General features: G+C 34.8%; 1 protein-coding gene across 1 annotated transcript in view; it reads right to left on the reverse strand.

The window, feature by feature from the left end:
• LOC132697889 (discoidin domain-containing receptor tyrosine kinase B-like) overlaps positions 1 to 14,052 on the reverse strand; it is a gene marked incomplete in the record, with an annotated part of 461,835 nt that overhangs the window by 44,075 nt on the left and 403,708 nt on the right. Inside the window, 3 exon segments of the mRNA XM_060663630.1 lie at positions 1,941 to 2,131; positions 8,804 to 9,143; positions 10,293 to 10,543. Of these exon segments, the coding sequence (XP_060519613.1) occupies positions 1,941 to 2,131; positions 8,804 to 9,143; positions 10,293 to 10,543 (782 nt within the window).

The following is a 14,052-nucleotide window of genomic DNA, read 5'->3' on the forward strand; positions in this document are numbered from 1 at the left end:
CCAGACGTAAAAAGGTTATCGCTAATATAACCAAAATTGACGACACTAATTGACGTACAAAAGGAGTCACTTAAATTACATTTTCGTCTGAGACATTAGTAGGTCAAATTCACGTCCTGCTGACGTCATATATTTCGTTCTTCGGTGACTAATTACTGACATCATTTTGATGACCCTCTGCTACCTGGGATGTTTCGCTATAAACCTTTTGTTAAGTATTGACATTTTCAAGCAATTTTTTTATGTTAGTTAGACAATAACGTACATTTATGATGTCTCAACTTGCGATTTTTTTTTGGGCATTTGATAAAAGGTCAAAAATATCTTTTTTTTAAATATAAAATATATTATTAAACAGAGAAAAATCGATCCTTAATCAATTAAAAAATATCAGGGCAACAGTATTTTAAGATTGTGCATGTAAATTACAAAATTTCCAACTAACTTTTTATTTTACATTTGTGAAAAAAAAAGGTGAAACAAAAGTTTTCAGGATTTAATCGGTATATTTAATCTTATATACTTATTTATAAACAAAAAAGCATAATCAATCAAACTTATATTTGGTTAAATTGGAAATATTGCTTCATAAAAAGAAAGGTCCTATGACACTCATTTTGAAAACAAACTTTAAGGTCGGAACTAGTCAAAAATAGTCATTTAGTTGGCCATGCCGTAATTAAATAAAAAACGTTGGTCAACTTCTTTTGTAGAATATATAGAATATTATTAATATTATTATTGAAAATTCCACAAATGAGTATTATTTTGAATTTACCAAAAATTCAGCATTTCACAGACTTCCGCTGCAGCAGGGATGCCCAATAGAAAAAGAAAATCTTCGACAAAATATCAGAATCAATGAATTAGCGGAATTTATATGGTAGCAAGGTGGTGTCCTTCCTCATGCATAAACAACTTAGATTGGGCGATACGGTGCATTATAATGGCGAGCCAATAACCCAGCCAAATTTACTTTGCACTGTATATCATTATAGATGAAATTAAAAAACCAGTTAGGAGTAAAATAGATAATATCAATTATTTGAGATATCTTTTCAACATTTAGCGCACTATTCCTAATCAATAAATTTGTGTTTACCTATTTGTATTATCTATATGTTTTTCATATAATATGTTCGTATTTGCATTGTTGTCATTTCTTACATACAATGACAATATTTCCATTTTTTTTTTGTTAATTAAAAACATAATTCATTTATCAAGTTCTGGACAATAATAATATTGAACATATGCCGTAACTGTCACTTAAATTATTTTTCATTCTAAATATTATCCAGCGCTTGTATTTACATGATTTTTTGATCCACCTTGTATATAAATAATTATACTTTTTTTTTGTACTTAAAGTGTTAAATTGTCTTCTATATATATATATATATATATATATATATATATATATATATATATATATATATATATATATATATATATATATATATATATATATATATATATTCTCACGTATTGATTCACGGATGGAAAAATGTGATGACACTATATTCCGGGATATCATCCGTTCGCTCGTTGAACTCCGACTGGAATCCTGCATCCGACTGGAATCCTGCAAATCCTGCATCCGACTGGAATCCTGCAGACGTTTCGCCAAAATCTCACTTGGCATCTTCAATGCTCGCGCTCCAGTGTTCGAAGTGTTTTTGGAGCGCGAGCATTGAAGATGCCAAGTGAGATTTTGGCGAAACGTCTGCAGGATTCCAGTCGGATGCAGGATTTGCAGGATTCCAGTCGGATGCAGGATTCCAGTCGGAGTTCAACGAGCGAACGGATGATATCCCGGAATATAGTGTCATCATATATATATATATATATATATATATATATATATATATATATATATATATATATATATATATATATATATATATATATATACTAGACTGGGCGACAAAGAGACTGACCTTAATGATATCGGTGGCAGCATAGTAGTTTTCCGCCGGTATAGTACCGTTCGGAGTAGAGTTCGGCGCTTGGTAGTTTTGCACGTCGTAGGTGGGCGGTCTGGAAGATGGCGGCGGCGGAGGAGTCAGATTGTAAAACGACGGCGACTTGAATTTGAGCTCCTCTTGGAAACTGTTCACGCTGGTAAAATCTGCGAATAACATAACGTACGCGTACTTAAGTGGACTTTAAGGTATACTTACGACCGCACCAATTTCTCCCTCGATACCGTTTCCCGAAAAACGGCAATAAATACGGGGAGTCAAATGCTAATTGTATGTATCATACGGCGCTTCAAACGGGGTTAGAAACGTGGTGAATTAATTAACTCGCGTGTTGTAGGCAATTAAATTTGAGACGCCGCACCAAATTCATCTGAAACTTGCCACCGGTTTTTTTTTAAATGATATGAATTGATAAATCTATCTAACATTTACATAATGTTATACAAGAAATGAAGCGGTTAAATATAGAAATAATGATAATTAGTGAAATGTGATGGCCAGAATCATCATCGCATAAGCGATCAGACAGTGTACTAGAACGCAAATACAAAATTTGTAGCACTTGATGCGACCTATGACACCACTAACCTACACTTTGTGCCATTGTCTTTCTAAACAGCGATTTCCACACACTTATCTCGTTTTCCCAGAAGATTTGAGGAGATTCAGATATATTTTGAGAATACTGCCGTGAAAATGCCGTATCCGAACTTATTGACGATCTGTGAGCGGCCATGTTCGTCGTTAAATGCAAGGTCACTGGTTAAGAGCGAAATTTTAAATCTCGCGCATGCGCCTGTTGAATGGAGCGTTTCAAGTTCCTGTATTATCCTATATGTAGTAGATCATAAAAATACAGAAAATTTACTGTTATATTCTATATTTTCTTTATAAAAAAAATTAAAAAATATTTCATTTGGTCTATACTGTAGCTTTTAATGTTTTCTTTTCAGTAGCTTACACAGTATCTACGGCACAACCGCACCGTTGAACTTATCCGTAAACGCCGCGGTTACGGACCTGCCTCCGCGTCTAGATAGTATTTAAGAGGAGACGTGACTCCATTTTCTCAAAGTGCAATCGCATCCAGGGAGGAGTCTACAGGTTTCCCCTGGAAATTTACATTTTAAAATTCTTACTTTGCCACGTCAGTCCGTTACTCGCGAACGTCTAGCCGGAGTCTGGATTTTCCCCGTTTTTCACAGAATAAATATTTTCATATGGAAGTTTTAATTCGCGGAAATGCGTCGCGCCGTGTCACTCCGGTTTGGCGAATAGTTTTAACGCGATGTATGGCGGATAAGGGGGCGGCTCGGGTGGAAAAACAAAATAACGCGCTTTCCGCGTCGGAATATTAACACTTTTTACTGCCCGGAAGATAACGGGGCATTGATATAATACGGTCTTGTCGGATCCTGACTAGAATTTCCATTATTATCTCGATCTCAATAAAACTCAGCATTAGGAAAATCTTCGCAACTTCCCGGGCAATAAAGTGGATGTATTTAAGAGCACTAAAACAACAGACATTTTACGATTCGCAATAAAGGACCTCCCCCCCCTCCCATTCGTCGCCCCCCTGAATCCCAAAGGAATTCTTAAATTTAAGTTCGCCCAAGTTCGTGCTGCATAAAAAAATATATAATTACGCCGCTCTTTGTTCTTCTTCGATGAAACCCGGTGGTCTTTACTGTACTTTAAACAGGTATTATTCCAAAAAAAAACACTGTGTAAAGTATAAACGATATTCTGGTTAGTTGCGAGGTAGAATTCCTCTTTAATAATCTCTATGCCTGAAACTTTGAACAATATTTCAGATATATTTAAATCCGAGAATCTGGAAGCAAACACTTCACCACAACCTTCCAATAGCAATAAGGCCGAAAGCAATCCTACACTTGCGACTGTGGTCTTTCCTTACATTGGCAACATCACTGACCACATATCAAAAGTTTTAAAGAGGTGTAACGTCAAAACCAGATTTACCACTTGTTCAAAAATCTATCAACATCTGCGATCCGTCAAAGACAAAATTCCATTTGAGATGCCAGGAGTCTACAGCATTCCACGCATATGCGGCAAAGAATACATTGGAGAGACTGGACGAAAAATATCAACTACACACGAAAGAGCTGTTGCCGAACACACTCATGAAATTTTATTCGATAAAAATGTTCTGAGGCTGTTCCTCTATCGACCACCTTTAACATCTTTGGAGATTCCGGACTATCGAGATACAACAACTTCCGTCCTAAAATGCTGACGGCCAATTTTAAATTAAAAGCAATTTTCCGCGACCGCCAAATCCCGGAAGCTTACCTGTCTTGTAATTCATAGAAATTCCCGTGTTTGCCAAAACGCAACGCGAAAGATATAACCGCTTCCTTGAGGACCGGCATTAAAACCTTCTGTAACACGAAAAACGCCATGTTGTCTGTCACGTTCCCTGAACGAGTAAAAGCGCTCTCCTTTTCCGTTGTTCTCCGTGCCAGCGGCGCCGTCATAATTTATGGCCGGGTTATAGATTAAAGACGACCCCATTTGCCGCCGTGATATGATTCATTTTTTTGTTAGTTTTTTTTTTTAAATTAGAAATGGCTTGCAGAAAATCCAGCATCTAACTTTAACCCATAGCTTAAGATACGAATGGATGTCACGCACATACAACTAGAAAAGCAATTTGAAATATACGACCGCACAATAAAAATATATTGGACCCGGAGAGTACGTTCATATCATGTCATATCAGTATGACATATCATGAGAGGTGATAGGTTCAAGTTATTAAGTTTGATTCATAGTTGAAAGACCTTCGCAAGAAGAAGAAAAATCGATCAAGCTTCAGCTAACTTGCCTCAAAATAATATCATCTTAACGAATACGTGACATATACACGGGTTGCAGTGTTGCCGCTTGTATTGGAAAGTAGGCTTGATTGCGAATTTTTAAATCTTGGTTTGATGAAAACGCGATTGTAAATGTAGAGACATTAGTGTTGTTTGGTAAGTCATTATTGATCTCTGCTTACGATTCATCGTAATTGCACTACAACCTAAGCGATGATAATCAATCGATAATAGACGCAATAAGTTGAACAGTTGCCTAATTCCTTACATATAAGAAATATTTACATAAATAAAAATTAAAAATATTAAAAATTATTTTCCAATAAGGTGTTTACGTTTCTTTTGCTCCACTAAATGAGATGGACTATACTTGGGACTCAGGCTAATCCATGGGGACAGTATTGGTAGATTGCAAGGCGTTATAGCTACGATGATGATCGCAGGCTGTAAACAATTTTTTTTTTCAAAAATAAATAGCAAATTTGGACGATTTTTGTAAATACCTTGTACATTAGAATCTTGGCAATATACTTTCCCCAGAAATTAGTAGGAAGCCGATATAGATAAATAATAATAAACAAAAATAAAGAATTTATGTCGATGAATAAAGTACAACGTCCACCTCATTATAAATGAATTGAACTGCTTTAGCATTTGTTTAAATTTGTCGTACACCTCGCCGAGGTGCGCCAATGGTTTTGTTCATCTGACGTGCGCTCTCGTTTGCGTAAGACACCTTAGCATGTTAGAACCATAAAAAAGACAGGGAGAAATGGCATCTTCGGTTCGGTTTGTTTCCTGAACCGTAAACAATTTGATAAGGGTAAAATGTTTATACGTAACCCTCCGGGAAAGATGTTTTCAATTTCCGATCTACGAGCGTCGTACAGTCAGACGGACGCATGTAACGTTTCCACCGGATGATTATTTTATCCCATAACGCATGGAGTGGTACCAAAAGTTCACCACTTTTCATTTTAATTCCATAAATCCCTGAATACGTACCTTAGTACATATTTTTTAATTTTCATATCTATGTTTTGTATTATAGTTTTTTGTGTTAATTACTATTGATTGTGTTGTGTTATTATTATTAATGTTGTTAATTATTTTTGAAGAAGGACTTACATACTAAAAACAACATCGGAATTCTGCTGTTATAACGGTCAACAGAAACATAAGGAGGGACACTCCACTCATGTTCTCCATGTTATCAATTCTTTCTTTCTTAATCACCATTTGAAGATATTAATCCTAAGTGGCTTGTGCATTTAATGATAAACTATCTAGCAACTTCCTGGCTAGTAGAACTTTCTGGTTTGCTGGGCGCTGTCTTCGCAAAATTCTTTAATAGTACATGGTTCTAGAATTCAGTATTAAATTGAAAAATGATATAGCTTTTGATTATAAATTTAAAGTCAGTGGTTGCCAACCTCTTCAATGTGTTGAGCTACTTTGTTAATTTTGTCAGTGAAATTGTTTATGTTTAATATTATGAAAATTCGATTTTTTTTGGGAATTTTGAAGCATGCCTGATTTTTGCACTTTGTATTTTTAAAATTAAAATCGTTGTGAGAGCTACTATAGACACAAATCTAAGTTTTAAAATTCATATTGAAAAGTTCATAAAAAGTTTACTTTTCAGCGACATTTTTTTGCATAAAATTGTTAATAACAGAGAAGACTGTCTAAAAGTGTTAGAAAAATTATGGTAATGAGTAGGACGCCTTTTGCAAAGAAATTATGACAGTTACTTTTTGCACAAATATATTGTTGTTTTTTTACTCGATTTATTTAGAAATCATTCGGGAGTAATTCTACTTTCTTTCTTTTTTTTTGCTTAGAAATATTTAATATATTTATACTTCCCCCTTCTGAATGTAATTATTCTTAGTGTGCAACTATTCTTACCTCTGGCAATTGTGAGTTAGTTTGTCATTTCAGTGTACCCTTTTATAAAAAATGAAAATAAAATAAATAAATTTAAATAATAAATAAAATTTAAGCTGGCTTTAAGTTTTGCAGCTCGAGATATAATTAGTTGGTCACGTAAAATTAGAGTATTCACTCAATTTAAAATTTACTCATACTGTAAAGTCTGTTCATAGATATAAGAAAGTGACTAACTGATACGAATTACGGAAAGACCCGGGCAAGCTGTAAGAATGAAATATGGCCAAACAGGTCCGTACTTTGCTTAGAATTTAATTATTTGGGGTTTTGTTAGGAAAGTTACTAAACAATATTTATTTATTTATGTATGTATTTATGTTTAAATTTAAAATAAAATTATAAATTAGTTTTATTACCTACTTAAATTACTTAAAATTATTCACATAATATATCAGTATCACTATCGCTATCATCGCTTGTTCTAATCATTATTTGTTCTATATTATTTGCAATATGGACATATGATTGTTCTGCTTTTTCTATATGTTTAACAGAATTTGCCCAACTTTGTGGAGGGATGCTAAAAACTTCGGTTTCTATAAGTTTGAGGACATTGGAGTTAAAACATTGTTACGACGAATGGCAGATTTCAGTTGGTGCCAAACATATTCAATGGGATTAAATGTACAGTGGTAAAACTGTGTGCCCTAGATTTTTTGCATAATTATCACAGACGTATTCCTTTTGTATGTTCAAGGTTTGTAGAACCTCAATTAATTGCTTTTTGGTATAATCTCCGTGAAAATAAATGTCGTTATTATACATGTAGTTTTGGATTGTTGCTTTTGTGTCACATGTCTTGCATTGTCTATTACAATTACGCTATTAGGAAAACTATTTGGAACTAGTTTGGAACAACTTTCAAATAAATCAGCGTTGGTGTCTTTATGGTAATCTAGAGAAGAATCTTTAATATTTTTCGCATTCAGAGAAAGTTCATTTGGAATCCAACCATCTTTAGAGCCAGCATGCAAAATAGTTATTCTCTTACCTCTTTTTGATGGCGCGTTTATTTTGCACTTATCAGTTGAGTCAACCCAACCCTTTTCCGGGGTATCATAAGTGTCGAACCAGGTTTCATTCAAGTAAATAATTTTCCTTTGTTGTTCTCTGTAAATCCTATTTTTTTCTAGATATTCTGCCATTTTCGAATTCTAAAACATTGCATTAAAAGTTGCCTTTTGTCAATTTTTTAAAATCTAAAACTCATGTGTTGAATACACTCGCATAAGGTAGTTCTGCCACATTCAACACCGGTTTCAGCTTTTTCAAGCCTCGTAACTAAGATATCTAATGCAGGCACGCTTTGTTCCTCGTATAAGCGGTAAATTTTACGCCGTATTATATCTTGATTACTTTCATCTACACTCTATATTATTCACAATTTTCCATAGAGTTGATGTTGGAATTTTCGTCAATGTGGCCGTTTCTTTTAAATATGCTTGCTTGCTGGCACCACGTTTAATGAGAGTCAAATAAACATTGTTTATAACTTCCTTAGTCTCAACAAAATAATGTTTTCTTCACTACATACACTAGACTCGCACATATTTTACATATTTTGCACACGATTCAACACACGCTGTATTACACACGAAATAAGAATGATTACTAATAAACTTAAAGTAAGTAGTATACCAAACCAAAGAATATTAAACACAGGTAGATATAAAATTATTTTCTATGAAAGACCCCAATTTTACCTGAATTTAAATTCCGAAACTTTAGGTAATAATCTTGTTGCATTGCTTATTAATGACCACCCTTGGATAATCCCTTTCAAAAGCAATGGGTCACATTCTTATATCTATGAACAGACCATACCTGCATTGTGAAACCGTTACTATGCGAGTGTACAGCATTGCACCGATCGCTCGCAATGTTTATATTCGACGCGGTGTTGCCAAGTCGGTCGCTCTAAATGTTCTCTAACTTTTATGACAGATTCATACTTTTGAATGATTTTTTACGTTCGGGTGGTACCAAACCTTATTAATAAAAACGGCTTAATCGACTTACCGGTGTATTCTCCGCTTTTGCTCGACGATATGGCGTCCTTCTTCAACAAACACCCGTACTCCTGTTTCGCGTTGGGAAGTAACTTGTACGGCTCATGGTACACGGACGAGTTCTCGCTGTCCGACTCTTCCCCGTTAACGTGACCGTACACGTTGTTTTTTTTCTGTTTTTTCCCATCCACGGTGCCGACGGTACCGTTTTTACTTTTCACGGATAACCTGGATCGCGACAGGCCGTTATTAATGATGGGCGTCGACATGTGTTTCAGGTCCTTCATGTTGATCGTCGTCGGTTTGGTACTGCTCGATACCAAAGCGGTGTGTTTGTGCAAAAGCGCAACCTGCAACAAGAGACTGGAGTTGGTATACTTGGAGCAGAAATATAGTGTTTTTACAACGGATTCCGTTATTAACTTTGCCTACTGTTTATTACTCTAAAACCGCAGTCCTTTATAGAACACCCTGTCGAGCAGACCCCTATCCGTAACCATTCCAGAACCGTCCTAGGAATTTATCTACCTACACTAACAAGCGGGATATAGCAATTCTTGAAACATGTACAAAAAATTATAGTACAAAGTAACAATTTATTACGTTTAAAGTATCAGTCACTTAAAAAATCGTCACTATCGCTGCTGTCGTCACCCAGTTCTATTATCGTTAATTATTTTCTTCTTTTATTACTCGTTTTTCACAGTTATTCCAGCTTTGTACTGATATCTAAGCTACCTCTAGCTGAATTACGTTTAGGGTACTATCACTAAATTTTGGTGAAGTCTTATTTCTTCTTATACACGTTTTCAACTCAGAGCAAATCATCTCAATCGGGATAAATATGCAATGATACGGAGATAATCTCAAAATTTCATGTTCGTAGTCTTTATTAAAATGTTTCATTTTTAATAATTCCAGGATTTATTTTGTCGTGTAGCTCTCTTCAAAATATAAATCATTTTCGTACAGAAATTCTTTAATTTTTTCTTTATTTGAAGAAGTATTTGGAATTTTTCCAATTTGGACTGAATGTTGCGAGGCATTATCCAGCAGAATAACAGGATTTGGCGATAGTTTTGGCAACAGTTTATCAAAACATCCTCGCATGGTCAAAGCTCGAGAATCAATTACACAAATACGTACTTACTGGAAGGATCACAGTCACAAACCCCCGGAATACATACGAACATATTGCAATTTCGATTAAACTCTTTAGAACAACATATCAGCTGATGTTAAAATAAATGTTTCTACTTATTCGAAAATACCCGGCAGCATCAATGCTTAACCAAATTTCAAACGGTCCATTTACTTTTCAAATAAAAATCTCAGGCAAGACCTACTCAATGCAGAACAAACATCTGTTGGGACGGGTTTTACCACGGTCCTGCGAAGGTGTGCGGTTAAGGAACCGTAAAATACGGCAAAGCAATAAAAGCACTATATTTTTGGTCGTATTATACCAGCCATCGTACCGGGAAATACTCTCGACTGACCTTTTTCCTGCCCCTGCGTATCATCAGGAACACAGTGCAAGCGAGGAGGAGGACGATCATCGCCAGTACTCCGGTGATGAGACCGATGTAGGCCTGGGCAGTACTGGTGGGACTGGTGGCCGGCGTCACTTCTTTCCTCGCGTGAGTTGATTCCCCACTAGTGGCACCGGGATGCGACGTCGACACCACCGTCTCCGGTAAGTAATAGTACTTTTCCAGGTCGTCGATGGTCAGGTTGTTCGATAGCAATACTGCAATAGACCAATTTTACAATTACTTAGGTTCACAAAACGTTAAGTCTTACGGAACTTTAACTGTCTTTCATTTTACCGATGCTAAAGATAACATCTTGAGATGACAATACAAGAGCAAGTTTTGCAATTGTTCCGACTGAGTCGTTTTTTTGACATATACAATCTGTTTATCAAAATATGTTAATAATTCTTTTCTTTTTACTGAGAATATATGACTATTAATTTGGTACTGCTGACAAATCCGTAAGAATTGTATTAGAACATTACTGTGATTACAAACAAATTTAACTTTTATCATTAAACGGTTAAGCTAAGTATGTTGAACTAGTAGATCGCTCAATATTAAAATTTTTTAATTAATGTGTCTTCGTTTATGGATCTGCATTTGATTCCGTAGGATAGTTATCCTTTACAGATAAATATGACAGAGTATCGTACAAGATTCAAGAGATGAAGTGACTTAAAATCGCAAAAAACTGTGCACTACGCATAAGTTTTTTCATAAGTTCGTTGTATATTTGTTGTAAGGCTGAACAATAAAATTTACTATGCATCTTAGGAATATTTTAGTTCAGCTAGAATATCCATACGTCAGTTTCTCCATAATGTCCATGTCATGCACAGGCTTAGTATCATAAGTCGTAGGTAGCACTTACTTTTTTAATAATTCTTTTATCACTCTAGGAAATCGTACTCGGAGCCAAATCAAAGATCTTTATCACACATAATTTTTTCTTGTCACTTGTGTTTACGAATGGGTAACAATTAGCGGCCTCAACACAAAAAATCATAACTCAGAGTTTTATGCCTGTTTTACAGGTTGTCAACTAAAATTTAATTTTCGAGAACACAAAATTGAAAATCGAAAAATTCAAAAGAAGAAGTAAATCAAAAATGATAAAAAAAAACGAGGTCATAACCTTCATCGCATCTTGTGGGATTATATTATTACACGCTATGTTAAACAATCTTGTTACTTTCGAAAATCGATGAAATCGAATTTTTCGAAAGTATCTGTGTTCGTATAAAAATTTTATATCTCCGTTGGTACAGAAATAAAGTTTTACCAGGTATTTTTTAAAAATGTTTGAATTTTTTTTTTTTTGGTAATTTTAGCTTCCAGAAAAATATGTTTTCCGCCATATTCGTTTATCCGATTCGTAAAATTCTTTAACCGGCAGACGCAGAAGATCCAGTGCAACAACATTTATTTCAGACATTTTTTCGATTATATACAGCATTTTCAAATTATAGGCAAAAACCTAAAAAACCTAGAAAATTTTTCTTTTACAGAGTAAATTGTTAGCCGCAAATCAAAAATCGTAAAAAATATGGCTAATTGCTACAATTTTTGTATTTGCGATAGGCCGATCGGGATATTTGAAAAAATCCATATTGAAACCGCTATTTCGGGGGCTGGCAAGACGCGATGACGTCATTGATTATTACGGCGCACTGTATGGTTTCAGAAAAAACTTATTTTCTCGAAAACCATTTACCATTTTCACCAGGATGCGCGGAAAATCTAGAGCTATAACATCTACTTCGAATCAGGATTGTTATCATATACAGGGTGTGTCGTTTATGGGCAAAAAATGTAAATATCCTAAAAATTTCCGTTTTTGGGGGTAAATTATTGGCGATAAATAAAAACTGTTAAGGATGAAATAAAAATATCATTCGATTACACTATTATTTGTGCAAATTTTAATATTCACCGATGTTTGTCCCGCCCAGTGACGGGACGAAGGTTTAGAGATGGTTTAATGAAGGGACTGATTTGATAATACTGAAAACTGCCACTTTAAACTCTAAATCAAGTAAACAAAATAGAACCTTGCCAATCTCGTTTTTTAAAACTTCTAAAATAATTGATTTTACCCTGATTTTTTTTCAAGTGAAAATCTAGTGTTTAGATGAACTTAGGTTGGGTCGTATTATGTTTGCCGCGTTTTGGCAAAAAAAAAGTGGTTGGCTGACGTTGATTTCACTTTACCGTCCGTCTATTATAATATAAAGTCTGCTCGTGATGTTATAATTACACCGGTCGAAGTTGAACATCGCAGACGTTGAATCAATTAAACTAACGCTGATTCAATTATAACTCTTCGGACTAAATACCCGAAACCAGAAAGGCCAATAAGCTCTGGGCGGTGGCCGTCCACAAATTTGAAACTGTTGAAATAGCAGACGTGTAATCAGCGACGAAGCTCCGCTTATTTAATTCATAGGGACAAGCCTTTGTGTTCGTGTGATGCAATACTTACGTTTAGGTTCAAGGAAAAGCTCAATAGTTATCTGAGGTTAGTGTGGCCATCAATATGGCCAAAGTTGAATTCTGTTATTCTTTTTTTATGATTTCGGCAAGTAATAATTCTTCATTAATTAAATAGGGGTGTTTCTTCACAAAATGTTTGTTAAGTTTTAAGTTAAAGTAAAGGGAAACTTTGTAGCGTTGCTACTTTGGGCGAAAGGCTCCGGTGCGCACTCTTTGACTTGGGCCGAGGGTCAAAAGACGGGTCATAATTGACACGTTATACGCTGTTTGCTCGTCTGATTGTTTATTGCTGGTTATGTTCCGTCGGCACCGAAAAAGGTATTAAGTTAACATGGTTAATATCAATGGAAGTTCTGTATATTAAACATTTTCCTGACTCCCGTATTTTTCTGCATTGGGGATAAGTATAGGTAAGGTTCTTTGTTTCATGCCGATTGCAGGTCAATTACAGTTTCGATTGTCGTTATATCTTAACGTAGTTTAAGACTAGGTCACGTTTTTGGTAACTCAACCTGCAAGTTCCGTTTCGGCGTACCGTCCATCGAACAGACCCCGTAAACACTGCGGCACTAGTATCGTTTATAAACGAGCACTTCATCCGCGTACCATGTTGAAACAAGCAGAGTGAATTAGCGCACCAGGAGTAGGACTTGTCAAGGTCGTAGATCTTTAACCTAAATTTCAATATTCCAAATTTATAAGTAGAGTATTTAATGTACAGGGTAACTGATAAGTAACTTATCGCACATCAATTGATAATAAAATTTTACGTAGCGGAAATCCCTCGATCAAGTGGTTTACAGCTGTATATTATTTATTTTGAGTCAACGATTCGGGAGTTAGTATTGTAATTATGAGTATCCTTTAGAGGAGTAAATTTACTGTGTTGTTATATATTTTTTTAAATAATTAGTTAAAAAAACAAACATAATTTTTTTTGAACCTGTTTAATTGAAGACTTTTAACATAATTTCATTTATATTAATTTTATATTAATATTTTGTATTAAACAGCTTTTTCTACCTAAATCATTATTAATTATTTTAGTCATCTAATGTTTTTTGAAAATATTAAAAAGTTTTAAAATTACTTAAGTTTTTTGTTAACTTATCGATATTAGTTAACGTCCAACAGAAACCATGGAATTGGAAGAAATATATGAAGAATTCTTTAAGGAATGAGGATTGATGTTAAAGAAACGGTTTTACATAAAGAAAAGTATTTTTTC

Source organism: Cylas formicarius, unplaced genomic scaffold, assembly GCF_029955315.1.
Source record: "Cylas formicarius isolate icCylForm1 unplaced genomic scaffold, icCylForm1.1 PGA_scaffold_2__14_contigs__length_35257938, whole genome shotgun sequence".
NCBI classification, from domain to species: domain Eukaryota; kingdom Metazoa; phylum Arthropoda; class Insecta; order Coleoptera; family Brentidae; genus Cylas; species Cylas formicarius.